General features: G+C 36.8%; 2 protein-coding genes across 7 annotated transcripts in view; one reads left to right on the forward strand and one right to left on the reverse strand.

The window, feature by feature from the left end:
• Nucleotides 1–3,569, forward strand: part of HGSNAT (heparan-alpha-glucosaminide N-acetyltransferase) — a 42,104-nt gene extending 38,535 nt beyond the window's left edge. For 2 of the 3 annotated variants that reach the window (XM_074209066.1, XM_074209067.1), the window contains exons 17-19: nt 1,001–1,071; nt 1,186–1,298; nt 2,393–3,569. In XM_074209066.1, the coding sequence (XP_074065167.1) occupies nt 1,001–1,071; nt 1,186–1,298; nt 2,393–2,574 (366 nt within the window). In that variant the 3' untranslated portion in view covers nt 2,575–3,569. The remainder of the gene's footprint in view (nt 1–1,000; nt 1,072–1,185; nt 1,299–2,392) is intronic. The other variant, XM_074209068.1, reaches the window with a different exon arrangement.
• Nucleotides 64–25,187, reverse strand: part of INTS10 (integrator complex subunit 10) — a 53,873-nt gene continuing 28,749 nt past the window's right edge. For 2 of the 4 annotated variants that reach the window (XM_074209063.1, XM_074209062.1), the window contains 5 exons: nt 24,119–24,227; nt 18,237–18,316; nt 16,317–16,479; nt 13,069–13,162; nt 65–6,707 (listed from right to left, as the gene is read on the reverse strand). In XM_074209063.1, coding sequence (XP_074065164.1) covers nt 6,551–6,707; nt 13,069–13,162; nt 16,317–16,479; nt 18,237–18,316; nt 24,119–24,227 — 603 coding nt within the window. In that variant the 3' untranslated portion in view covers nt 65–6,550. Of the gene's footprint in view, nt 6,708–8,633; nt 12,712–13,068; nt 13,163–16,316; nt 16,480–18,236; nt 18,317–24,118; nt 24,228–25,187 lie in introns of those variants that run through there. The other 2 variants (XM_074209065.1, XM_074209064.1) reach the window with 2 other exon arrangements.

The raw sequence follows: 25,187 nt of genomic DNA on the forward strand, positions 1-25,187 counted from the left end.
TGCAAAAAAGCAAAAAAAAAGAGAGAGGGTTTAAACCTCTTCACATTAGGAAGTCACATGAACATGAAAAGTAAGTTGCTGTGTTGAGACCAGGGGCTGTTTTCTAATGCCAAGTTCTCAAATTGCACATCTATCCCTCATCTCTCCTCTCTCCACATTGAGAAAAGCAAGAAAAACAAAACTGTTAAAAACATGAAGAATCACAAGAAGCAAATTTCTTCATTGCCCATCCCCCCCCCCAATCTTCATCTATACTCTGAATCCTTCTCTGTCAGGAGGTAGGAAGGGTGTCTTATCAGTCTTCTGGAATTGTGCTGGTTATTGAGTTGGTCAGTTTACAAGCTTCCCTCCTTTAATTGTTTATTTAAATTAAATTGAAATTAAACTTAAAAAAAAGCTTTGAGTTCCAAATTCTCTCCCTCCAGTTCCTCCCCTATCCACTGTAAAGGCAAACAATATGATAGCTTCCAATACTTTCAAAGTTGTTCTAACAACATCGTTGTTATTGTGTAAATTGTTCTTCCTGTTCCACTCATTTCACAGTACATCACTTCATATAAGTCTTCCCAGGTTTTTCTGAAACACTCTCCATCATTATTTCTTACAGCATAATATTTGTTTAGAATGACTTGAAAGTATTATTCTGTTATAAAATGAGTTAGTAATTACAGTAGGCATCTTAAAGATATTTTTTCCTGTTAAAAATATAATGGATTGGGGTGGCTAGGTGGCACAGTGGATAGAGCACTGGCCCTGGAGTCAGGAGTACCTGAGTTCAAGTCCGGCCTCAGACCCTTAAGAATTACATAGCTGTGTGGCCTTGGGCAAGCCATTTAACCCCATTGCCTTGCAAAAAATAAAAAACTAAAAAAACAAACAAACAAAAAACCATAATGGATGTTTCCTTAATGCCTTTTGGTATTTTATACAAGGCCCTTTTTCTTTGTCTTGTAATACAAATTTTATTTTCTCATACCAGCCTTTGACCTTTTCTTTACAGGCTATTATTTCGGGTGTTTTGACCAAATTTTCTCAAAATGAAGGCTTCATTCCAGTAAATAAAAATCTCTGGTAAGTAGAAAGCAAAATATTATTTTAATCCTTTTAATTGAATACATACACTTCAGTCTGCTTTAGTCCATGAATGGCTAAGTGTTTTTATCTTTTTTTCTCCCAACTACCTAGGTCCATCTCTTATGTGACAACTCTGAGCTTCTTTGCTTTCCTTCTGCTCCTGTTTATGTATTTCTTGGTGGATGTTGCAAGACTGTGGTCTGGAGCACCCTTCTTTTACCCAGGTCAGTCAGATGTATCCCAGAGCAAAGTTCACTGTGATGGTTATTGGACTCCCTGAGGCTTATGGGGCAATAACTCCATGGGGCATATTTCCATGAAGAGGGCAGGGAGGGATCAACAGTGAAAACAGACTACCTAGAGGCAACCCGCTCTCAAGTGGGACATTTGTGTGTATTTGGAAGAGTGATGAGGGTGTTGTGGAGCTGGAGAACAAAAAGAGGCGTCTGTTAACAGATGACACAGACTTGTAATGAATGAAGCTAGCCTCAGAATGACTACTGCATTGTCCTTTCTGGAAGGAAGACATCAGGTTTTCTGTAAGATGCTTCATTTGATTTCCAGGCTTTTGTGCAGCAGGAATACTTTTTCCAAAATGAAAAATATCAGAGAATAAGTCATTCCCAGGAAAGACAGTGTGTTGTGGTGGAGAGGGAGCCAGCACTGGCATCAGAGCCAGGTTTAATCCTGCCTCTAGCATCTCACCTGATGTCTCTGTGTCCCGGTTGCTCTTCCAAGTCTCCAAGATTTTAAGTCAGGGGGAGGAGCTTTTTAATACTGAGAATTCTCACTCGTTGATGAAACCATATATCCCCCCCCCCAAAAAAAAAACAAACTAGGTGCCAACTGGCTTTAATGCAGAGAGGGATGGATGAGTAGTTCCAGATGACCCTTCCAACTAAATCAGCTTTTGGTTTCACTGTAGTATAATTCCCTGTGCCCTGGTTCTTTGCTCTACTGGTTATGTGACCCCAGGAAGTTACTTAACCAACACTTCTCTAGGAATAAAAGAGGTAGTAAGTCTGTGCTGATTCTTTCATTGATTATTCCCTCTACCAGCGAAGTTACAGGTCTGGGTTCCCCTTTAGTTACATTATTGAGACCTCTGGTATATCTCTGCATAAAACACATCATTCTAGTTTCTTTTTGAGGCTTCCTATGGGGGAACACACGTCTCCCCAAATAATGCATAGTGCCGCCCATTTGAGGCATTCTGTATTTTACTGTACACCCCTGATAAGTGGGATACAATCTCCAGCTCATGCTTCTGGAATGGTGTGTCTCAACTGACAATGTCTTTTTAAAATTTCTTTTTAAGGAATGAACTCCATCCTGGTGTATGTTGGGCATGAGGTCTTTGAGAACTACTTCCCTTTTCAGTGGAAGATGGAGGACCACCAGTCTCATAAGGAACACTTGACTCAGAACCTGGTTGCCACTTCCCTCTGGGTCATCATTGCTTACGTGCTCTACCGAAAGAGGATTTTCTGGAAAATCTGATGATCGTTTCTATACATTTCATTAGACTGATTGTAGAGGGGCCCAGGAAGATCAGTGGAGCAAATAGACTGCCATCTGTAGTAGTGAGAGAAGTGGCTGGGCTTTGGAATGTCTGGGTTATGGGAATATGGAATCCTCTTTTAATGTGCGCAAAGCTATTGTAAACTGCTTTAATCCCTTACCTTGCTCATCAGAACCCCTTCTTCTGTAGCTTTGTAAATCATGTGTTTGTAGTGTAACTGACCATGGGGGTTACCCCCTTATTCTGTGTAAATAGATGTATTTAGGGGCAGCTGGGTAGCTCAGTGGATAAAGCATCAGCTTTAGGAGGATTTGAGTTCAAATCCAGTCTCAGATGTTTACCAGCTGTGTGACCCTGGGCAAGTCACTTAACCCCGATTGCCTCCAAAAAAAAAATAGATGTCTGATGCTTTAGTTCCATTCTGATGAGATCTCCTTGAAAAGGGAATTTTTGCGGGCCTTTTGGTTTGAAGTTTGATAAAAAGAATTGAAGACCTGATTCTTATTTATCTCATGTTCCTATAAAATTACTGTTTTAGAGCTTATATCCCCCGCTTCTGAAGAGCAGCCTTACTTCTCTAGTGAATTGTAAAGGTTATTGAGTGTGTTTATGTGCTGATGTACTCTGCTGTATTTAAAAACCTCAGCTTTTCTGCTAAGTGTGATTCCTGCTAAGTGAGTTCCAAGAAAGCCTACCTTTCTAAGTGCCCTTTCCAGATCTGCCAGGCGCTTGTGATGTGACACATTTCTATTTCCTGATGCTTCTTGAAAAAAATGCCTTTCTGTCAAGACTTTTTGTTATTCCTATTTTATTTTTAAAAGATACTATGTATTGAACTTCTTTTCTTGCCAGTATTCTGTAGCTATCTAGAGTTTATGGTTTTCTGAAATTCTCAGTAAAAGTGTATTTTATTATGGAAAAATTCCAATTAAAATGTTTGAGCAGCATTTGTCAGACTATCATTGTATAAGCGTCCTCCCATTATTACACCTTCACAGTGGAAATCTGTTCCTGCCCACTGTCACCAAGTTGACAAGAAAATGTTTCTCTATAATGGAATTGGGAAAACCTAAAATAAGAATAAGCAGCTTTCTTTTGCTTCATTAGCATGGGTGGTTGGGGAAGTTGGGAGTTCATCAGTGTGTGTGCCATCCACACCTCTTCCCCTGTGAATCTTATTTCCATTTTCTTTTCACTGGAAGTGTTTTATTGGTACTCCCCCCCCTTTTTTTACATCTCTATTACTTATGAAGGAATCCTGACAACCAGTAGGCTTTTCCTGTAATAAGCAAAGCCAAGCAAAACAAATTCAACACGTTGGCCATATCTGCAAATGTATGTGCTTTATATCTAGAGACCACCACTTCTCTCCTTAGAGGTATCTTTCATTATCATTCTTTAAAAAACAAAGTTTATCCTTCCAAAGAAGCTGAAGTCTTCCTCTTTTTTTTAGTATCTTGGTGATACCTCTGTGGCCGATTCAAGCCATCCATCTATTATTTCATTCCTACCCCTTGACTTGGATCAACTCCTTTTTCAGTCCTATATCTTCACCACTCCTTGCACCTGATGCCCTTAGAAGCTTGCCACAAGCTGTTCACACCACCACCATTCTGCTTTCTGCTGTTGTTTGGTCTGTCATTTTTTTTTTTAAGATTTTTGCAAGACTGGGTTGTGACTTGGCCGAGGTCACACAGCTAGGTAATCGTCTGAGGCCCGATTTGAACTCTGGTCCTCCTGACTCCAGGGCCAGTACTCTATTCACTGTGCCACCTAGCTGCCCCTGGTTTGTCATTTTGATTCTCCTGAGAGCTCCATGTGATCTAGATCATTGGGCATCACTGGGGGATTTTTGGTTTTAACTCAAAATAAATTCCAGATAAATAGAAATACATGATAGATCTCCCATGAGGTTTACTGAAACCAACAATGTTTCAGACTCTCTTAAGAATTAGCTCATGTATTACATTGAATATTAAGCCATCTCCAATCCCCTTAGAGAAAGAACAGGAAGCAGGGGAAAGGAAATAATCATTTATATTCCTGTGACAGAGGGTGCGATTCTTATTTCTCAGTTGAGGAAACAGGTGAAATGACTTGGTCCAGCTCCTAGTGTCTGAGGTTCCATTTGAACCTCCTGACTCCAGGCCCCCTTAGTCTCCATCTAATTGTTGGTGCTCTTTCCTACATATAGTAGTCATGCAAAAGGAGGAGTTAAGATAGGCAGACTCAAGAGGCTGCAGACAGGCTCCAAGCTACAAAATGCCTTCACCAGACCTCAAAAATGCACCAGGATGGATCTTGATGAGCAAACCCCCAAAAAAGTCACAGTGACTCTTCTGTTCAGGCCAGGTTAACCTGGCCTGCTGAAACTGGGCACTGGGTCAGGACTCTCAGGGAGAGGCTGTATACTAGGGCAAGAGGAGGTCCCAGGCTCCTGGAAGTCCCAGGTTCCAGAGTCATACATGGCCACAGAGATGGGACAGCTGCCAATCAGCAGCTTTTGTTACCCAGTTCCAGTCCTGAGTTAACAGATCTACAGTAGGCTGAGAAGGGGGGCTTGCACATGGGGGTGGCATTCCTGAAGAGTGCCCCAGGAAAGAAGTCCAGAAGCCAGCAGTGGCAGTGGGGTGGCTCACACACACCCTAGGAGCAGAAATGGATTTCCGTTCTAGCATCAAGCCCAATCAGCCTGCAGAAAAACAAGGGCAGCAATCTCAGACAAAAGGGGAGCTTGCTAGTTGTCACCTGGGAACAGCACTTCCTAGCTGGCTGACTTGGGGTTGTGACTAAGTCAAGAACTTGCAGAATTGGAAGGAGAGGAGTGCAGCAATCAGACTTTGCCCTGGATCAGACCACTCTGAAACACTGAAACTATTAGGTCCTTAGCATGTATCTGGGATCATGACAAACAACATAAAATATCCTAAGAAAGTAGCAAGAGAATCAGTCAATGAATGACTCTGAGATAATTCAGATATTAAGATAAAATCAAAAGGCCAAAAAAAATTAAGAAAATGTAAGTTATCTAGAGCAAAAAAACAACTGACCTGGAAAACAATGTGCATTCTTAAAAAAGAATCATGGAAAAACAACTAAAACTCCACTATGCCACCTAGCCGCCCCGAGTGATGACTTTTTGCAATTAAACTTTTATAATTACCCTTCAAAAAACAAAGTGAATTTCTTACATCTAGCAATCTGAAAAACGTTGAGAATTACTCATGTGAAAACTTTGACTTATGGAATGAATGCACTATATTCATTGGCATGATGCTCAATGTTCTCTGCACCATGAAAATTCACCACCAAATCCAGTCAGACCTCATACTGCTGATTGTAGGGAAAATTAGAAAGTAGCTGCTTTTAGAGGGATACACTTTTTAAAATTCAAGTCACTTTTGGAACTCTCACCCGAGGGCCCTACACAGTTGATTGGAGCTTGTGAGTGTGCACATTAGCCCAACATATCTCTTCACATTCTGTGCAATCTCACCATTAGCTTTGTGCTTTGGATTCCTTCTCCCTTTTCTTTTCTCCTTTCCCCTTCACTTTTCTGGAACAAAATACCTTTCACTAGTCACCACTCCCTGTTATGTGCTGTTTTCTCCTATTAGAACATAAGCTCCTTGAGAGAAGGGCCTGTCTTGTTTTGAAAAGTATTTTCATACCCAAAGCTTTGCAACAGGCCTGGCATATAATATACATGGTTAATAAATACTTTTTCATTCAAGTTTTTTAAGGTGATTTTTATTTACAAAATGATTCTACTCTCCTTTTATAAAAGTTACAAAAAATGATATTTAAAAATAGAAATTCCTTCTTAGACTTTTGTATTCCACACTAAAAGGAACTAAAGTTAGCATTCAACTGATTTCCTTTTAGAGTCATAAAGTCACACTGTTATTGATCACAACTTCTAATAAGAAAACTGTGCTCATGGGTATCATTTCATTAGGCCAAAGCCTGAAGCAGCAAGATTTTCTCATTAATGCAGAACCTATGTAGTACGACCATCAAATTCTCACCACAGCGGGATACCTGGCGCTCCATAGCCAGGCGGAAATCTTCTTTTACACCTTTGGTGATACCCCTGGTTACTGTGTGGTGCCTGAAGTTAGCAACAGGAAAACAAAGAGAAAATGGGATTACCATCTGTACCCAAAACCATATTGATCCTGAAGGGTAGAGTTTAATACCCAAATCTGCCTTCTATTTAAGAATAAGTCAGTATAGGAAAAATAAAAAAAAAATTTCCTTTAGAAAAAAAAAACAAAACAAAATCCAAAATAATATAAATAAAATGCTATCTAAATTTTTAAGATAGATGGACATCTTCAAAAGTTATCTTCACCATTTACTCCCTATAAAAAAAGGCATAGGAACATTTGACGGTTAAAATTTAGTTTTTTTGTTTTTTAATTCTTGCTTTTTGCTGCTACTTCTAAGCAATTGAGGCTCTTGAGTCCAACTGTGCAAAGCCATCAGTATAATCTGAGAACTCAGTGAACAATAAGCCATCATGGGAATGGCTCCCTAAGAATACCAGATAAAGGAACCATCCAGACTTACGTCCATTTTGGAAAAGAAATGACACTTGGTAAAAAGTTCAGAGACTGAGCAAAGACCAAATCAAAGGCAAATCATATAGGGAGGGCAGCAGGCTAGGTCATTCAGTGGTGTGGCAGCCACAGCTTTGGTGTTTGTGAGATCTTGAGGGTGGAGATGAAAAGGAAAGTTTGAGGTGGTGTAACATTTTGAGATGCCATCAAGAGCATATTCAAAAGATCCTTAAATAAAAAGAGAAAAAAATTGAGGAAAGCCAATAAAAACAATTTTTTACCAATGAATAAAATAAATGAATAGGAATCAATAGCTATGGGGAAAATGAGTTCTAACTTTAGTTCACTGATTTGTCAGATTTAGATCAATTCAAATAAGAAGCCACCTTAATCTCATTACTACAAAAGTGATGTAAAACAGTAAATCTATGCATTTGCATTACTAAAACTGGAATCTGCTTACAAACTATTTCTATTCTATGATGTGAGGTAAAAATAACTTCAGCTATAATAACAAATGGTCCAAGTGTCACAATCAAAAGTCATAGTAACTTAAGCAGAAATCTTTCAATTGCTAGCTTCAGGGACATGGCTTCACAGTAGGAAGACTGTGGCACAATTTACACAAAACCTCTATCATTATTGATTCTATAGAGAAAATGTACCGATCCATTCAAGGTATTTTGAGTTAGGATTGTAGTTAAGTTTGGTCAGGGTACAGTACTAAGAAGATCAAACAAGGTCAGGGGTTCTACCTTTCTTGAGGCCAGTTAATTTTGCATCAAGAGAAGTTCTATTCCAGTGCAATCTGATTTTAAATGTTACAATTTTGGAAAAATGTTGATTCTAGCAGTTGACAGAGCAAGTGTATGGCTGGCATGGACAAACCTATCCCTACAAAATTCTGTCCTAGTCAATACTTTAAATTTGGAACCATCTACACTAAAGAAACTGTTAGTGGCTAGGAAAAAATGCTGAAATCAAGCCTTCTAAAAGTAGTGAATTTAGACTTAGAGATTCAAATACTCACTATGCTATTCTGGGTGTGTCATTTAATCTCTATGGCTTCAATTTCATTATTTTTAAAACAAAGGAATTAGATCAGATGACCTATAAAGTAATTTTCAGTTCTGAATCTATGAAATCTACTTAGATAAAGGACACCTAAAACAAATGAACAAACAAATAAATAAATTAAAAAAAAAAAGAAAAGAAAGGACTAAAAATGTAGCTAAAACAAGTCTGTTATTCCTACCTATATTTAGGAAAGGGAACCTGTTTTAAAAAGCAAGCATCTTGGAACAGCACTTAAACTAGTCCAATTTAACAACAGTTTTACATAATCTCCACTTCAGTTTTTAATAATTTGGTGGTGAATATTAAACTGAACACACACACACACTGTCAACTTATGGATAAAAATAAGAAATGTGACACTATTACAACCAGATGGTTTGCCGAGGGATGCAGAATAAATGAAAAGAACAGCATGGAGGAGGGCACTGGGGAACAGAGAGCTGAAAACCATGGGCAGTACAACATGTTGACGAAACAGCACGCTATGAGCAGGCGTGTTTTCCCACTTGGTACCTGTCAGCAGTCTGTATGCTGGGCTGTAGTACAGGTATGAATTCCTGCTGCAGTAACCCCAGGGGAGGGCTAGAAGGCCTTTAAAAAACAGCAAACAGCAGCATTCAAACACCCACACCGACTCACCCTGTACTGTAAAACACTCCAGAGAAAATACAAGAGAGAGCTGGAAGGAGACTGTATGAGTCTTTTTTTTTTTAAACCTGCAACAACCACCTTAGTCCAGCTGTGAGCTGAAGAGGAGAGAAGGGAAGAAGCCACCATCTACTTTCATGATGCCCACTGATGATCTTACTTAAAAATCTGACTTGAACTGAGTCTCAGAATAGGCATAGTGTCCAAAGAGAGCAGTGAGGAAGTGGAGCATGATGAATTTGTAGTGGGAAATGAACAACACATTAAAGAAGTCAATTTTTAAATCCCAGTCATCCTTACTTTTTCTCACAAAAGTCCAAATATATGTCCTTGACAAACTCTTTCAAATGCAATTATGTCAAGGTTTGGTTAAGGGATGATTCGGTGCTGAGTGATCATATCATACACATGATATTCCACTGATAGCAAGGCATAAATATTCTAATATTGCCTATTTCTTTCTAGTTTGACAACTAAAAAAGCATGGCAAATACGGACATTAAAAAAAAAACCTCTCTTATAAAAGCATGCTATGGGTTCTTAACTTGGGGTCCATGGAGCCCCGAGGGAGTCATTCATGAATTTAGATGAGGAAAAGAAAAATCGCATCTGTTTTAACAAACCTGTAACTGAAATGTAGCATTTTCTTTACTTATGAATGCAGGTAATAAACACTATTCTGAGAAGTGGTCTAAAGGTTTCACTAGATTGCCAAAAGGGTTCTCTTGACTCAAAAGTTTAAGAAGTCCTGCTCTAAGAATTAAAAAACAAACAAACCAAAAACCATATCTCTTTCTGGCTCTAGTAACTATGTTATGTTGCTTTTATACATCTCATTTCATCAGCTTTCATCCTTTTTGAATGTATTACCCCTACAACAAAAACTAGGGGAGGAGTGAACAAAATGTCCACAGCTGCTGATGGCATAAAGCTTCCCCAAGTAGTACATTATGTATGCAATATATAATGGTAATAATGAATGTAACAGTGGGAGGCATCTAATCCATTTGTGGCCTTGATATTTTTGCAATTGCCTCTTACTATTCTAAAGGTTGGAGTTTTTCCTCATTTAGCTTAAAGGAGATGAACAGGTTGGGTGTTTTCTGCAGTGGGTGTTCATATTGCCATCTCTCATTTCTCTAATTTTATAGGGACCAACCTTAAAGAGATATTACACAGTTTACTGCAGTTTTTTATTACCATCTTCTTAGTCCTTGATTTAATCAACAGAACTTCAATTAATTATACACTTCAAAATTATGATTGTGAATCTTATTGACTTTATTACAAAGGGTACAAAATAATACAAACAACTTTTCTCTAGGTTTGGAATAACTTTTTTGAAATAATTTTATAACTGAAAGGAAGCCAATGTTTATTTTTATTCAGGTGACTTTCTAGTTTCCCTACTGTCTCACCTGTTCCTCCTTCCACTATTGTAGTTACCACTAGATAAAGATTTCAGAATGACTAAAAGAACTCTATAAAGTAAATCTGAACAAATCCTATCATGCCAAGTCATTTAAATAAAGTTCCCTGAAATATTAGGCTAGGCCTCCCTAGTTCTGCTTCTATTTCTGAATCCTTGCTTTTAATTGTTTCCAAGAGCAGAAACCAAGGCCCATCTTGTAGAAGATAGAAGTCAGTTACTATTAAAATGAAGTATGATGTTTTGGAAAGATTCTGGATCTTGCATCAGTAAATTTCTGGATCTGAATCCCACTTGTTCTATGTGACCATGGGGAAGTACCTTACACCTTCTGCATTTCACTTTTCTGATCTCTAAGATGAAGATAAAAATAACCCGAACCCCACAGGTGAGGGTTAAATGTGAAAATGCACATAAAACACTTAATCAGCCTTCAAGTACTACATAAATATTAGTTTTCTTAATTATGCTAACAGGTTAGGAGTGAAGAACCTTCATTTACCCCCATGAACCCTAGTGGATCAATTGATCCTCTCTGGGTCTAACCTTGAGCCTCACTTCTCCCTCCTTGTCAGGGGTGTCTGCATTCTAGTACATCTCCCATATCACTTTTTCTTCAGCTTGAATAAATCATTTGATGGGGAAAACATTTTGGTCAGCCTCCTGGCTACTCCTTACAGAACAGCCAAGAATCTCTTGGCTCAGGATATTGTTTTCTGGTTGTCTCTCCTCCCTGGAATGTTTTCTTTTCATCTCTGCCTCCTGGAATTCTTGGCTTCCCTTAAGCTCCTATTTTCTACAGGAAGCCTTTCCTGATCTCCTTTAATACAGATGTCTTCCCTCTGAGATGATATTCAATTTATCTTGTTTACCTCGCTTGTACACAGCCATCTGAGGGTATTTCCTCTAATATATAGACTGGGAGGTCTTTTGGAGCAGGACTGTCTCTTGACTTTCTTTTGTCTCCCCAGCACTCAGCTCAGTATCTTGCAGATAGCAGATTAATAAAAGCTTGCTGACTTAACTAGGGTAAAGCAAATGGGTTAAATGAGGTTTGGGGATTCATTTCAGGTCTTTCTTTTTAAACCATATTGACTTCTGTCCCATTTCTAGTGGTAATTAGACACTGTCCATCTGTATAAATATTTGCTACTAACTACACAAAATCTGATTCTGCTAACTGGCATCTCGACATTTAGCCGTATGTGCAGTATCACAATCTGAAAAGGAAATCACAATGATAAATAGGTGGTTTCCTAGCTCCAAATGAAATCCATACTCTTTATCTGTAAACATTTGTCACCAGGAGGCTCTCCTGGCACTGGAAGGATCAGTCAAAAATCAATTGCAATGTCTATTTTGCAATTTTAAACAAAACATGGGGATACTAACATATGCCTCATTTAATTCTCACTAATTCTATCTTCAGCATTTTGCTTTTCAAAGCTCCTCTCCTGTGGTCTCTAGTAAGTCTGGGGAAGGGAAGGCAGGTACAGATACTGCTACAAAGTTTGCTATTTTCTAAGTAACTTGGTGGGCTTATGGTTCCAGACACAATATTCATTTTCCACTCTCAATCCCTGAGAAATTAAGAATAGGAACTGAGGGCTAGGGAAGTCCAGAGGGAAAGGGAGAAAGTCTTGTCTTTCTGTTAACCAGGAACCCATTTATTATATAGTGGAGAGGAAAAGATGCTTGACAGAGTCAATGATTTAATCCTTTTCAATCAGTGTGAACTGAGGACTCATTTACTTGAGGTATCCATAATACTGACCTTTGGGAAAAGTGACTAGAATTAGTCCTGAACTGCAAATGGAAGAAGTTACATGAGTCATTCGATGATCATAAGGGTCATTGTCCTGGATGTGTGTGTGGGGTGAATCACACAGGGGTGTGTGTGTGTGTGTGTGTGTGTGTGTGTGTGTGTGTGTGTGTGTCGTGAGGGAAACAAGATCACACAGGTGTATCTTCTTTATATCAAGAAATGTTTATTAACTGAAGAGAACAAATTTCTAATAAGATCTGAGTTACCCCAGGAGGAACCATTTATTCTTTGCTGCTAAGAGTATTCCTGTTGAATAGTGTCTGGCATAGTAGGATCTTAATAAATTCTTGTCAAGTGCCATCTGTCAAGTCCCAGCTGCTACACTGGGATAATTTTTGCCATTGGCAAAGAGGAGCAAATTTTTTTGCCTATTAAAAATTGAGTCATTGGCCAAAAAGGAATTGAGTGAGAATAGTCAAAAGATGTCTATGTCAGTTCCAGCTCCTCAAATTATTGTCTGTGATCTTGAACAACTTTTTTTTTCCTCTCATGGGTCATTTGTAAAACAAGAGGAATAGACTAGATGGATCTCTAAGGATACTTCCATTTCTAAGCATCTGTAGTTCTATTAATTCTGTAAATTTAAGAAAGGAAAAATAAAAGAAACCACACATGAGACCTTTGTGTAATGAAAGCTCTCTCAAAAATGACAGAAGCAACACCATTAATTTAGTGAGTATCATATTAGAAATATAGAGGTCACTGTGAAAGCTTAAACCTTTCAAAATGTCTCCCAAACCCAATTCTGTTCACAGAAGCTGAGACACAGGCCTGGACTTCTATCTTTTTGAAAGTTATTAGAAATATATTATTATAAACATTTCTCACAAATACACAAAAATTCAAGCAAATGACCAAAAGCAGTTATTTGTTACACAAAGCCTTACAGTAATCAACAGTTAAATTTAAAAATGACATTAAAATCACTTACTTGATTAGCATTCCTTGATTGGGCAGTAACTCCAAATGGATCTTTCCACCTTCCTGGGTCCTCAAATAGGCAAATTCTTCCAGCATGTCTATATCTGTAGGTCTAGGTTCAGGGTTCACCACCAAACTTTGCATATGACATAAGCAATTATAAATTAGCTCTATAAGTAGTTAATAAATAAATGAATACATAACTTTATCTTTGAACTAGAAATAAAAACGACAAAGCCTAGGGGTACTGGAGTAACCTATTTCTAAATATATAACAGCTTATCTCTTCAATAGTAGACTAACTTTTGTCATTCTCCTAAAATCTCTCCAATAGAGGAATTTGTCTCCTACATTACTGAAGACTGTTATATGTCACTTCGCCTCTCAACTCACTCTATTTTTTTTGGTCAAGGTAATGTGACTTGCCCAAGGTCATACAGCTAGGCAATTATTAAATGTCTGAGGTCACATTTGAACTCAGGTCCTCCTGACTCCAGAGTAGGTGTAAATATTTATTAGTAGCTCTATTTTTTTTGGGGGGGCAATCAACTCATATTTAAAAGATCATTCATTGTCCTCCATTCTCTTATCCTTTATACAAGTTTTTAAAGAGGTAATAAGTCTAATGTTACCCATCCTGAGAAAGAAGTAATACAATTCAGGTTGCAGGATAAAACACATTTTTTTTTTATATGACCAATGAAGAAATTTATTTTACTTGACCATGTGTATCTGTTACAAGGTTCTTTCCTCACCTCCCAAGGGGACTGGATGTGTTGGAAGGAGAGAAAATTGATTTGTTTCCCGAAATAATTAAAATTTAGGGTTTTTTTTAGGTTTTTGCAAGACAATGGGGTTAAGTGGCTTGCCCAAGGCCACACAACTAAGTAATTATTAAGGGTCTGAGGCGGCATTTGAACTCGGGTACTCCTGACTCCAGGGCTCCATCAATTGTGTCACCTAGCCGTCCCTCCAATTTTCTTAAGTCTACACCATCAATTATTCTCTTTTTCTTAACTATTCTCTCTATCCATGGACAACTAACTTTCCTTTCACTAAAAATATACAGATCTCCTGTATTCTTTAAAAAAAAATTCACTTGACTCATTAAGTTGGGGTCAGGTTGAGTAAGGCTTTGAAAATTAGTCAGGAGTTTATATTTGATCCCAGAGGCAACAGGAAGTCAATGATGTTAAACAGGGAGGTCCCAATATGCTTAAGGAAAAAAATCACTTTGACAGAAGTATGTAAGATGGACTGGAGTAGAGTGGGGAGAGACTTGAGAAGCAGGGAGAACAGTTAACAGAATATTGCAATATAAGTGAGCAGTGATAAGGACCTGTGTAAACAGAAGGAAACGATCTGAATTGAGACATTGTAGACTTAAAAATGGCAAGATCTGGCAACTGTTTGAATTCATGAGGAAAAAAGGAATTGAGAATAATGTTGAACTTGGGAGACTAAAGATGTTGGCACCTTCAATAGAAGTAGGGAAGTTTGAAAGAGATGAGGGCTGAGGAGGAAGTTAATGAGCTATTTTGTACATTTTTAGCTTGATATGTGAATGGAACACTTGAATGAAATGTCTGATAGGCAGGAGATAATGTGAAATTCAAGTTTAGGACAGAGACTGGGACTGGATATATAGATACAAGTTTCATCTGCATAGAGATGAAGATTAAACCAGTGAGAACTGATGAAGTTACTAAGAGGGAGAAGAGTATCTGGGTCAAACTTTGGGAAGCAGTATTCATTAAGGCATATGATATGGAGTTTGAGACAGCCAGGAAGAGGGTACTTAACATCATTAAATGCTGCAAGCAGAGAGATCAAATGAGAAAGGACTACCACATCTGGCAATTAATAGATCATTGGTAGCTTTAGAAAAATTAAATCCAGTTCAATGTCTAGTACTGTAAATGTTTGGGGCTCAAATGAAGGAACTAACAAATTTAAAAAGCTCATGCAGTAGCTGTTAAAGCAAGAAATGATGAGTAGCCTGAAAGCATCTTGGAAGGGAATGGGTACTCCTACCAGGAATGGGGCACCATAGGGCAAAATACTTTAATTGTATTCTAAGGAGTAGCCACTATCCTAGCAAATGACAATTGGCTGTGGCTAGATGAAAGAGAGAGCACCACCCTGATGAGAAGCAGTGACTCCCCCCTAAGATGGCACAGGCTGGCTGAGGGAGGAGGAGGGACACTTGCTGTGGGTCACTGCTTTGCTCCTTTCACATCCCAGACATTCCTACTTTTATGCAAACTGTTATTTAAGCCTTTAATGCTTTTCTTTTTATCTTGACTTAAGTTCCTATGCACCCTTTGAAACCCAGATTACCAGTCACTGTTCATGAGATGTAGCCCTTCCTGATACTCCAGAAGTAATTTTTTCTTTCTGGATCATCCAACACCTCCTTCATTTATTTATTTATTCATTCATTCATTTGATTTTGGCAAGACAAATGGGGTTAAGTGGCTTGCCCAAGGCCACACAGCTGGGTAATTATTAAGTGTCTGAGGTCACACTTGAATTCAGGTCCTCCTGATTCCAGGGCCGGTGTTCTATCCACTGCGCCACCTAGGCGCCCCATCCAACACCTCTTTTATGCAATGTTCACATTCTGTTTTGTATTACATTTATGCTAATGTGTCTTTTCCTATATTGAACTGTAAGCAACAAGAGAGCAAGAACTATGTTTTTATTCATCTTTGTAGCTTACCTAGCATTCAACTGGTTGTACCTAGAGAACAGGTTTCAAACTAGAAAATGCCTAGAGCTGCCTAAGTAAGATTAAAATGTAACTGAGAAATGTTTAACAAAATTTACATTTGTGGTTTTCTACATCAATTAGGTGGTTGCAAGGATCAGTTTCTATTTGAGTTTGATACCTCTGCTCTTCAGCAGCTTAATAAATGTTGAAGACAATCTTTTTTCTAGTTTTTTTTTTGCAAGGCAAATGGGGTTAAGTGGCTTGCCCAAAGCCACACAGCTAAGGTAATTATTATTATTAAGTGTCTGAGACCGGATTTGAACTCAGGTACTCCTGACTCCAAGGCTGGTGGTTTATCCACTACGCCACCTAGCCGCCCAAAGACAATCTTTAAAAAAAAACTTTATCCTATTTTATCTATTATTCTTTGGTGATGATTTTATTTTTAAAAACTTAGTGCCAAATAAAACACAACATACAAAAGCCATTCTTGAAAAAAGGATCTGAGAATTGGCAGTGTTCTCCTTAGTAAGAAAAAAGGATACTTGTGACGTAGTTGAAAAAATTCTCATATTGAAAGTTGCCTTGCTGACAAATTTTATTGACAGCTTTCAAAAATAAGTTCTCTCCACGTGGCCATTCTTGCTGAAGCAACACAATTACATGACCCAATGCCATATCATCCCTGTTATCCGTGAAAGCTCTTAACTGTAAAACAAGAATTCATAGCAAACAAAAAAAAAAAAAAGGAAAAAAATAAGTATGTGAAAAGTCACTTTTAATGATACCTACAGAGTATCTGGGAACATAGCAGTATACTCCCACTTACTGTACAAAGTGAACAGAACAATTACTACAGAAAAACTTTTTAGAAGGCTGCCCATCAGAACATTAAAGTGGAGACTTTGTCTTCTTTTACAAGATCTCCACAGTATTGTAGAAGGGAGAAAAATGCATAAAATAAACTAAAAACAATATCTGTTCTAAAGCAAATATCACAATTTTAAATAATAATAATAATAATAATAATATTAAACAACTAATTCATTTAAGGGGAAAAAAACCAAAAGCGTGTTACTTCATCTCTAACTTATCCATGGATGAATAGGTAGATAGAAGTCCATACATGTTTGTTTTTGTTTTCTGTAAGGAAATGGGGTTAAGTGACTTGCCCAAGGTCACACAGCTAGGTAATTTATTAAGTGTCTGAGGCCGGATTTGAACTCAGGTCCTCCTGACTCTGGGGCTGGTGCTCTATCCATTATGCCACCTAGCCAACCCTCATACATGTTTTCTAAAAAAAAATTTACCTTTATTATAAGAATGACATTTAGAAACCATGTTGAAGATTTATACTAAGAAGTCAAGTTGTCAATTAATAAACATTTATTAAGTGCCTACTGAGTTCCAGACTCTGTGCTACAAACTAGGAGATATAAAAAGAGGCAAAAGACAGTCCCTGCCTTCTCCAAGAAGCTCACAATTTAGTGGAAATTGATTCTATCTCTCCAGATAAAGAAACATGAAATTATAATCTGAATGTTTGAATTGGAAGGGACTTAATGGTATTCTGTTCAATTCCCTTTATTTCAAGATGAGGAAAATGTAGTCCTGGGAAGTAAAGTGATTACTTCAAAATGAGAAAGTATTGGCAGCATCAGAAATGAAACAACTCCAGAACTTCCAACCCTCTACCAGGCAGCTGACAGTATGATGCACTTCATTTGATTGAAGCATTATTAACTTGGTAATTACCACCAGTATTTGAAGATTGTAAAAGCTCTGGTCTGAAGCCTTTGCTCAAGAGCCAGCTTCATCATTATAACTGTTATTGAGCAAGTAATAGAAATTTTGACCTGTTATTCACTACTTGAGTCAAATCATTTATCCCTGCTAGATCTATTACTTCTTACTTTAAAGGTGAAAGATTCAGAATAGATAATCCCTAAAGTTTCTAATAGATAACAGTACTTTAGAATCTAAGGAAATAACTAACATTTGAGAAGGGACCGACCTCCACATCCAACCTCAACCAGGAAATTATAATGTGAAAAGCACATCACTTATTTCTAAAATTTAACATTCTAATAAAATTAATTAAAAGTAACATGTAAAGATTGAGATCTATTTTTGGACATGGCCAATGTGGGGATTTGTTCTGCTTGTCTGTATACATATTTGTGACAGGGTCTTCTTTTTTCTTATTTTCCTATCCTACAGGGAAGGGGAATATAGGAGAGAGAGTGTACACCTGAAAATAAAATATACTTGGTTTTCTAAAAAAAATCTAACATGCACATAAAAAATTTTCTTTGGAAGAAAATTATTTCATAAAGATTCTTCTTTGCATATAATTGAATAAACTATGCAATTAAATGCTACAGAATGCATTTGCTCTACTAACTTAAAAATTAAAATTTTTTTTAAAATTAAGCAAGAATCCCAATAAATATCTTTAGGCTTACCTTAAAACAGGCTAACATTAAATGGAGGCAATAAGGCATAATAGCCTTATTAGTACAAGGCAGAAGTTTCAAATCTGATCCTTAAAAAAAAATACATTTGTTTACTTAAACAAAGGCAACTTTACAAATGCAAATATTTAAGATGTTTTCAGTCAAAAAGATGAAAGAAGTCACAATTTCCAAAACATACAACTCTTGACTATCTCCTGGAACAATTCAAAAGCCAACCTTGGCTCCATCTTAAGTCTTTTAATAATATAGTTTTAAATTTAAAATAACTTTTTTCAAGTAGTAAGAAATAGTTTCATTTCCTTTTCTCCCCACTCCTGAATTCTGCTAGAATTGCTAATGAGTTAGTTACATGGGCACACCAAAGGATGAAGCAGTAATAAAATAAGAGCCTAAGAGCTGGCATTGTTTTACATCCATATTATATCCAGCAGTATTTTTCAATATAAATAATATTTTCAAGTATTTTCGGATTTAGAATATAGAGACTTTTTGGTAGGGTTTTTTAAAAATAAATTTTTTACTGATATTTTCTGATTATTATCCTTGTTCCACCTTATCTCAGAAAGCTATGTCATGAGACAAATAGAATTTTTTAGAGAAGGAAAAAATGAACAACTAATTGATATAATGAAAAAGTCTGAAAACATGCACAATGTGGGACATACCATATATAGGGTAAGGTTGGGGATGTCCTATCTCTTCATTTGAGTTCTACTTGAAATATATAATTTTGTTATACTTTCCAATTTTTGGTGTGTCATTGTTCTTCCCATTTATATTGCTATAGTTGCTGGTTCTACTTACTTTATTGTATATTAGTTCATACTGATCTTTCCATGCTTCTCTGTATTCAACATTCTTGTCATTTCTTATAGCACAGGAATATATTCCATTATTTTCTTGTACCACAATTTGTTTAGCCATTCCCCAATTGATAGGCATCCACTCTGCTTCCAGTACTTAGCTATCACAAAAAGTACTACTATAAACATTTTGGGGACTTCCCCCCTTTAAATTAAAGATAAGAAGAAGATATAGAGCCAGTAATGGAATCTCTAGCTAAAAGGGTATGAACATTTTATTCAATTTATTTGCATAATTTCAAATTGCCTTCTAAAATGATTATCCTAGTTCATAGCTCTATCAACAATATACATTTTCCCACAACCCCTCCAACATTGACAACTGCCATTTTTTCCAGGTAAAACCTCAGGGATGTTTTAATTTGTAATCTTCTTATAAAGTAATTTGGCACATTCTTTCTTGTAGTTGAAAATATTTTTTAATTTTTCTTTTGAGAATTGTTTATTCATATTTTTGACCATTTATCTATTGGGGAGTGGCTATCAGTCATATATAGAAATCTATTAACTTTATATCTTTGATATCAAACTTTTATCAGAAAAACCCAATACAGAGATTATTTTCCCATTTGATCACTTCCCTTCTTATCCTAGATGCATAAATGTGTCTGTGCAGTTCAGGTTTCTTCTTCTGCTATAAACAGAATACTATGTTCCTTCAGCTACTCTATTTTAATCTTTTTTTTTGGGGGGGGAGGTTTACAAGGCAATGAGGTTAAGTGATTTGCTCAAGATCACACAGCTAGTTAATTATTAAGTGTTTGAGGCTGGATTTGAACTCAGGTCCTTCTGACTCCAGGGCTGGTGCTCTATCCACTGTGCCATCTAGCTGCCCCTATTTTAATCTTTTTTTTTAAGGTGGTCATATTTTCAGTGGCTTCCTTCTCCTGATTTCTGATCCTTTTTCTTGCCTGATATTCCTTTCCCTTTAGAGGCTTTATCAATTATATTTTATTTTTTTTAGATTTTTCAAGGCAATGGGGTTGTGGCCCAAGGCCACACGGTTAGGTAATTATTAAGTGTCTGAGATCAGATTTGAACCCAGGTACTCCTGACTCCAAGGCCAGTGCTCTATTCACTGCGCCACCTAGCCACCCCTATCAATTTTATTAATTCCTTTTCTCTGCTAATTTAATGTTTATATATTTCTCCTTTTCCTCTCAGTAGCCTCCCCCTTCTGTTCCTCTCATTTAGCTAGTCCCATTTTATATTTTTATATTTTATTTTTTGCACCCTTGTCCAAAAAAGGATTTCTCTCATTCTTTTCATTATTCATCTTTTCTTTCTGCTAATCCTAGAACCTCATTCTCTGATTAATGATCAATATAATTATCTTGTTTCTCTCTTCCCACAAACACAATGTCCAAAATATTCATTCTTGGTCTTGCCTGAGGTATTCTGCTACTATTTTTAAGGTTTGTCCCATGGGATCTTCCTTTTCCATTGGGTCTCATTCTAAGAACAATGCCAATTATTGCAGATATCTGAGAGGACATTGACCCATGAACTATATCTTCTCTTGGGTCCTTTTTTCTACATTTGCCTGAAAATCTTCCTATATCCCTTGTATTCCTACTCTTTCAGGTACTAGGTTCCTCCAGGGGAAGACAAGCAGACCTTTCAAACACCAATTTATCCAGGTTTGATTCAGTGCATGGTATTCATCTCCCTTCACTAACCATCTTGCTATCTCACCTTTTTATAATAATAGTTTATTTTTCCTACTTTCATGTAAAGATAATTTTTTACATTCATTTTTAAATAAAATATGAGTTCCAAATTTTCTCCCTCCTTCCTTAAGATAGTAAGCAATGTGATATAGAAAACATCTGTGCAATCATGTAAAACATTTCCATATTAGTCATTTTGTGAAAGAAGTATCAGTTTACACAAAAGGAAAACACTACAAAAAAATAAATAAAATGAAAATAATATGCTTCAATCTACATTTAGACTTCATTAATTCTTTCTTTGGTTATGGATAGTATTTTCCATTATAAGTCTTTTGGAATTGTCTTGAATCACTATTGCAAAGATCTAAATCAATCATAGTTGACCATTGCATAATGTTGCTTTCCTCTGTTTTCCTGGTTATATTCATTTCATTTTGCATCAGTTCATATATGTCTTTCCAGGTTTTTCTGAAATCCACCTGCTCAACATTTCTTACAGCACAAAATTATTCCATTATGTTCATATATTACAACTTGTTCAGCCACTCCCCAATTGATAGGTAACTCCTAAATTTCTAATTCTTTGCACCACAAAAAGATACAATAAATATTTTTGTATATATAAGCCCTTTCCCTTTTTTTATGATCTCTTTGGGATACAGATCTAGTTGTGGTCACAATTTCCTAGCTCTTTGTTCATAGTTCTAAATTGCTCTTAAGAATGGCTGGATCAACTCACTACTCCAATAACAGTACATTAGTGACTGCTCATCTCAATTCATTCAGAAGAGCATTTATTAGTGGACCCCCCCCCCCGCCAAAGTAAATTCTTGTTCCTGTCCCATCTTTCCTCCCTCTTCTTTCTTTTTTCTTCTTTAGGTTTTTGCAAGGCAAATGGGGTTAAGTGGCTTGCCCAAGGCCACACAGCTAGGTAATTATTAAATGTCTGAGACTGGATTTGAACCCAGGTACTTTATCCACTATGACACCTAGCTGCCCCCCCCCCTCTGCTTCTTCATTTAGTTTTTTGAAGATGCTTTTCTTTCTGAGATCATAAAGGTCAACTTTCTGTATCTGGGAGTCACAGAATTAGCACATCATTCATTCCTCTATATTTCCTTGCTCTCTTCTCCCTTTTTAGGCAGGGTATTCATTGTTTCTGTCCATAATACTTCCTGTCCACATCTTCACTGTTCCCTCCACCAGATTTCTGCCTTCAATTTTGTCTCTAGCGTTCATTTAGACAGAATTCTTCTTGTACTCTCTGCTGTCACCCTTGCTTGTTTCATTTATTTATTACTCCTTAATTTTTGTGATTTCGGGTGTTTGAGAGGAAAGTAATTTCTTCAATTCTGATTTTCTTTCCAAAAGTTCTTCCAACTCTTCTTTATTATTGAACATTCATCATTTGTCCTATATGGTAAAGCTCAGATCTGCAAGACAGGTGTCACTCTTGGTTGCGTCTTGGGCTTCGCTGCTGTTCAGAATAAATTTGTTTCATTCTTTCTGCATTTGTCTTTTAAATTTCATTTATTTAAAGCAATGGGGTTAAGTGACTTGCCCAAGGTCTCACATCTAGGCAACTGTTAACTGTCTGAGGTCAAATGTGAACTCACGTCCTCCTGACTCCAGGGTCAGGTGCTATATCCACTGTGCCATCTAGTTGCCCCCTCTCCTCATTTTTCTAAAGAGTATGTAATAGTCTTGCATTATTGAAAGTGCTTTCTTTTATATTTGAAGGTTTTTCTCCTAATGGCTTGAAGAACTTGTTTCCAAATTGAACCGCTAAATTTAACCATTGTGTATTTTGGAGTCTGTGGCTTTGAGCTTCTTTCTGGAGAAAAATCTGTGATGGCCTTCTATTGGCGTTTAATTTTCTATGTTCAGAAATTCTGTACAACTCATTTTCTATTGTTATCTATATTATGGTGTTAAGGTTTTTTGTCCTGTCCTTTTCTCCTGGAATTCCTATGATTGGTATGTCTGGTTTGTCTAGTGGGCATATTTTCTGCTTCTTTTTAGTATAGGGTAGCATAGTGTAGTATGGGAATTGGAGAAAACATCTACTCTACCATCTTGGTGCTCATGGGATCCAGAATCACCATATAAAGACTTTTAGATGATTTTTTTTTTTTAGTCTGGGTAGCATAGCAGATTGAGTAATAGATATGTAGTCAGGAAGAATTGAATTCAAATCTAGCCTCAGATACTAGTTGTGTGACCCTGGGAAAGTCCACAATTTTTGACTCAGTTTCCTCATTTGTAAAATGAGAAATAATAATGATCACATCTACCTCCCAGGGTTGAAGAGGATAAAATAATATATTTGTGAAGTGCCTTGCAAACCTATAAATGCCATCTATTATTATTTCAGTTATTGTTAATAGGATAGTAGCCACCAGGGGAAGTGAAATATGAATTAGCTATAACCTTGGTTATCAGGGCCCTTGGACTTTAGGAAGAAATACAGAAATATTCTGTATTAGAAATTATATATAAAAAAAATTATATACACACAGGGGAAACTAGGTGGCACAGTGGATAGAGCACCAGCCCTGGAGTCAGGAGAACCTGAGTTCAAATGTGTTGTTATATACTTGACACTTACTAGCTCATCATGTGAACTTGGGCAAAATGATTCACTCCAATTACTGGGCAAAAAAAAAAAAAAGAAAATGGAAAAGAAAAAATATATACACAGAGTGGATACTCACTGGCATAAGTATTACATATATAAAATAATCTTCCAAATACCATCTTTATTATAGTGTTCCTAGGATCACAAACTTTTTTTGAGGGGGGGAAAGGGAAGGTCAGATTTGTGATTTCATTGGCATAGAAACTCCTGATGAGGAAATTCCTGCCAAGAATGTCAATGCAAAGTGGCTACAATTTGTAATCTTAAGAAATTCTAGTTACCTCAAACACAGAGAAATCAAGTGACTTGATCATGGTCATACAGCTAGTAAAAAGTCAAAATTAACACCTGAAATCAGGTTATTCTGATCCTAAGAATGGTCCTTTTCCCACCATGCAATATTAACTGTCTCTTATCAGACAAGTGTGGTATGGTAGTCAGAGGCCAGAAAAACCTGGGTTTAAACCGTATTTCTACCTCTGACATAAAACAGCCGCTTGTAACTTCTCAGGACTTATCTACTAAGTCATGGATTGTAAGCTACAAAAAAAATTAAGATAATTTAAATACACAAAACTCTCAAGCCTTTCAGGAGTAATAATAATGTTATTTTACTAATAATTGTTAAAAAGTGTTCTCAATTTCCTTGAGACCTAAAATGAAAAATAAAGCCAAAACTTAATTTCCCAGCCTTACCTTTTCTAAATTTGGGTTTCACTTTAGAAGGTTCCTCATGAGATTTTCCTCCATCTTGAATGGGAAGTACCATGTAGCACATAAGATCCAGAATTTTTTCACATGTCAACTAAATAGAAAAAATATGCAAAAAGTGTACACCTGTACATTTATAGAGATATGTCATATATATATATATATATATATTTTCACATCTAAGTACATGCACTTAATAATTTGGAACTTTCTAAAAAAAATGACTCAAACTGTTCATTAGCAGTACACAAATCAAAGGAAACACAGGGCCAAAAATGTGTATCTGAAGACTTTGACACATATCCCTGGACAGTCTATTCTCTTTATGGGACTATCACATTGTTTGTGAGGAGACTAAGACTAAAATTAAATCAGTCTAGTTTTCCTCTTTGATGGAATAACAATGCCCAAAATATCAAAATATATAAGGCAAGAGACATATAAATGTTTACTCACTGCTTGATATGTAGGTAAGATCATACTATTCCAAGATATGTGAATCAAAAACTCTATTCACAATCTAATAAGATTTTTAAAGTATTTTTTCATAATTACTTAATGAGGTAGGCATGTATTCATAGAAGATACACAAAATATGAGCTAGAGTGTGCAGCAGGAACCCTAAGTGTTCTAAGAGCTTAGTAAAGGAGAATTTTTGCAGACCAAAACTGAAGAGCAGAACTCCATGGAAGGAACTTTTGAAGTGTGGTTAGGATTTAGACAGGAAAAGATTCTGGGGGGGGTCTCCCTGCCTCACATCTCCACCCACTCCAGTCTACTATCAAATTATCTATCAAATTCATCTTTCTAATGTGCAGGTCTTACTACGTCACCTCTCCTATTCAATAGTTTTCTAGCAGCTTCCTAGCAAAAGCAGGATCAAATATAAAAACCCCTGGTTGACAGAGCTCTTGACAATCTGGTCCCTCCTACCTTTCTAGTCTTCTATGGCCTGGACCTTCACTATCCCTCCCTTCTTGTCCTCAGTGATCTAGCAGTACAGAACAAAGGCAGGACTTAAACCTAGACCTCAAAGCCCAGTGGCCCTTTCATT

This window comes from Macrotis lagotis, chromosome 1 (assembly GCF_037893015.1).
Source record: "Macrotis lagotis isolate mMagLag1 chromosome 1, bilby.v1.9.chrom.fasta, whole genome shotgun sequence".
NCBI classification, from domain to species: domain Eukaryota; kingdom Metazoa; phylum Chordata; class Mammalia; order Peramelemorphia; family Peramelidae; genus Macrotis; species Macrotis lagotis.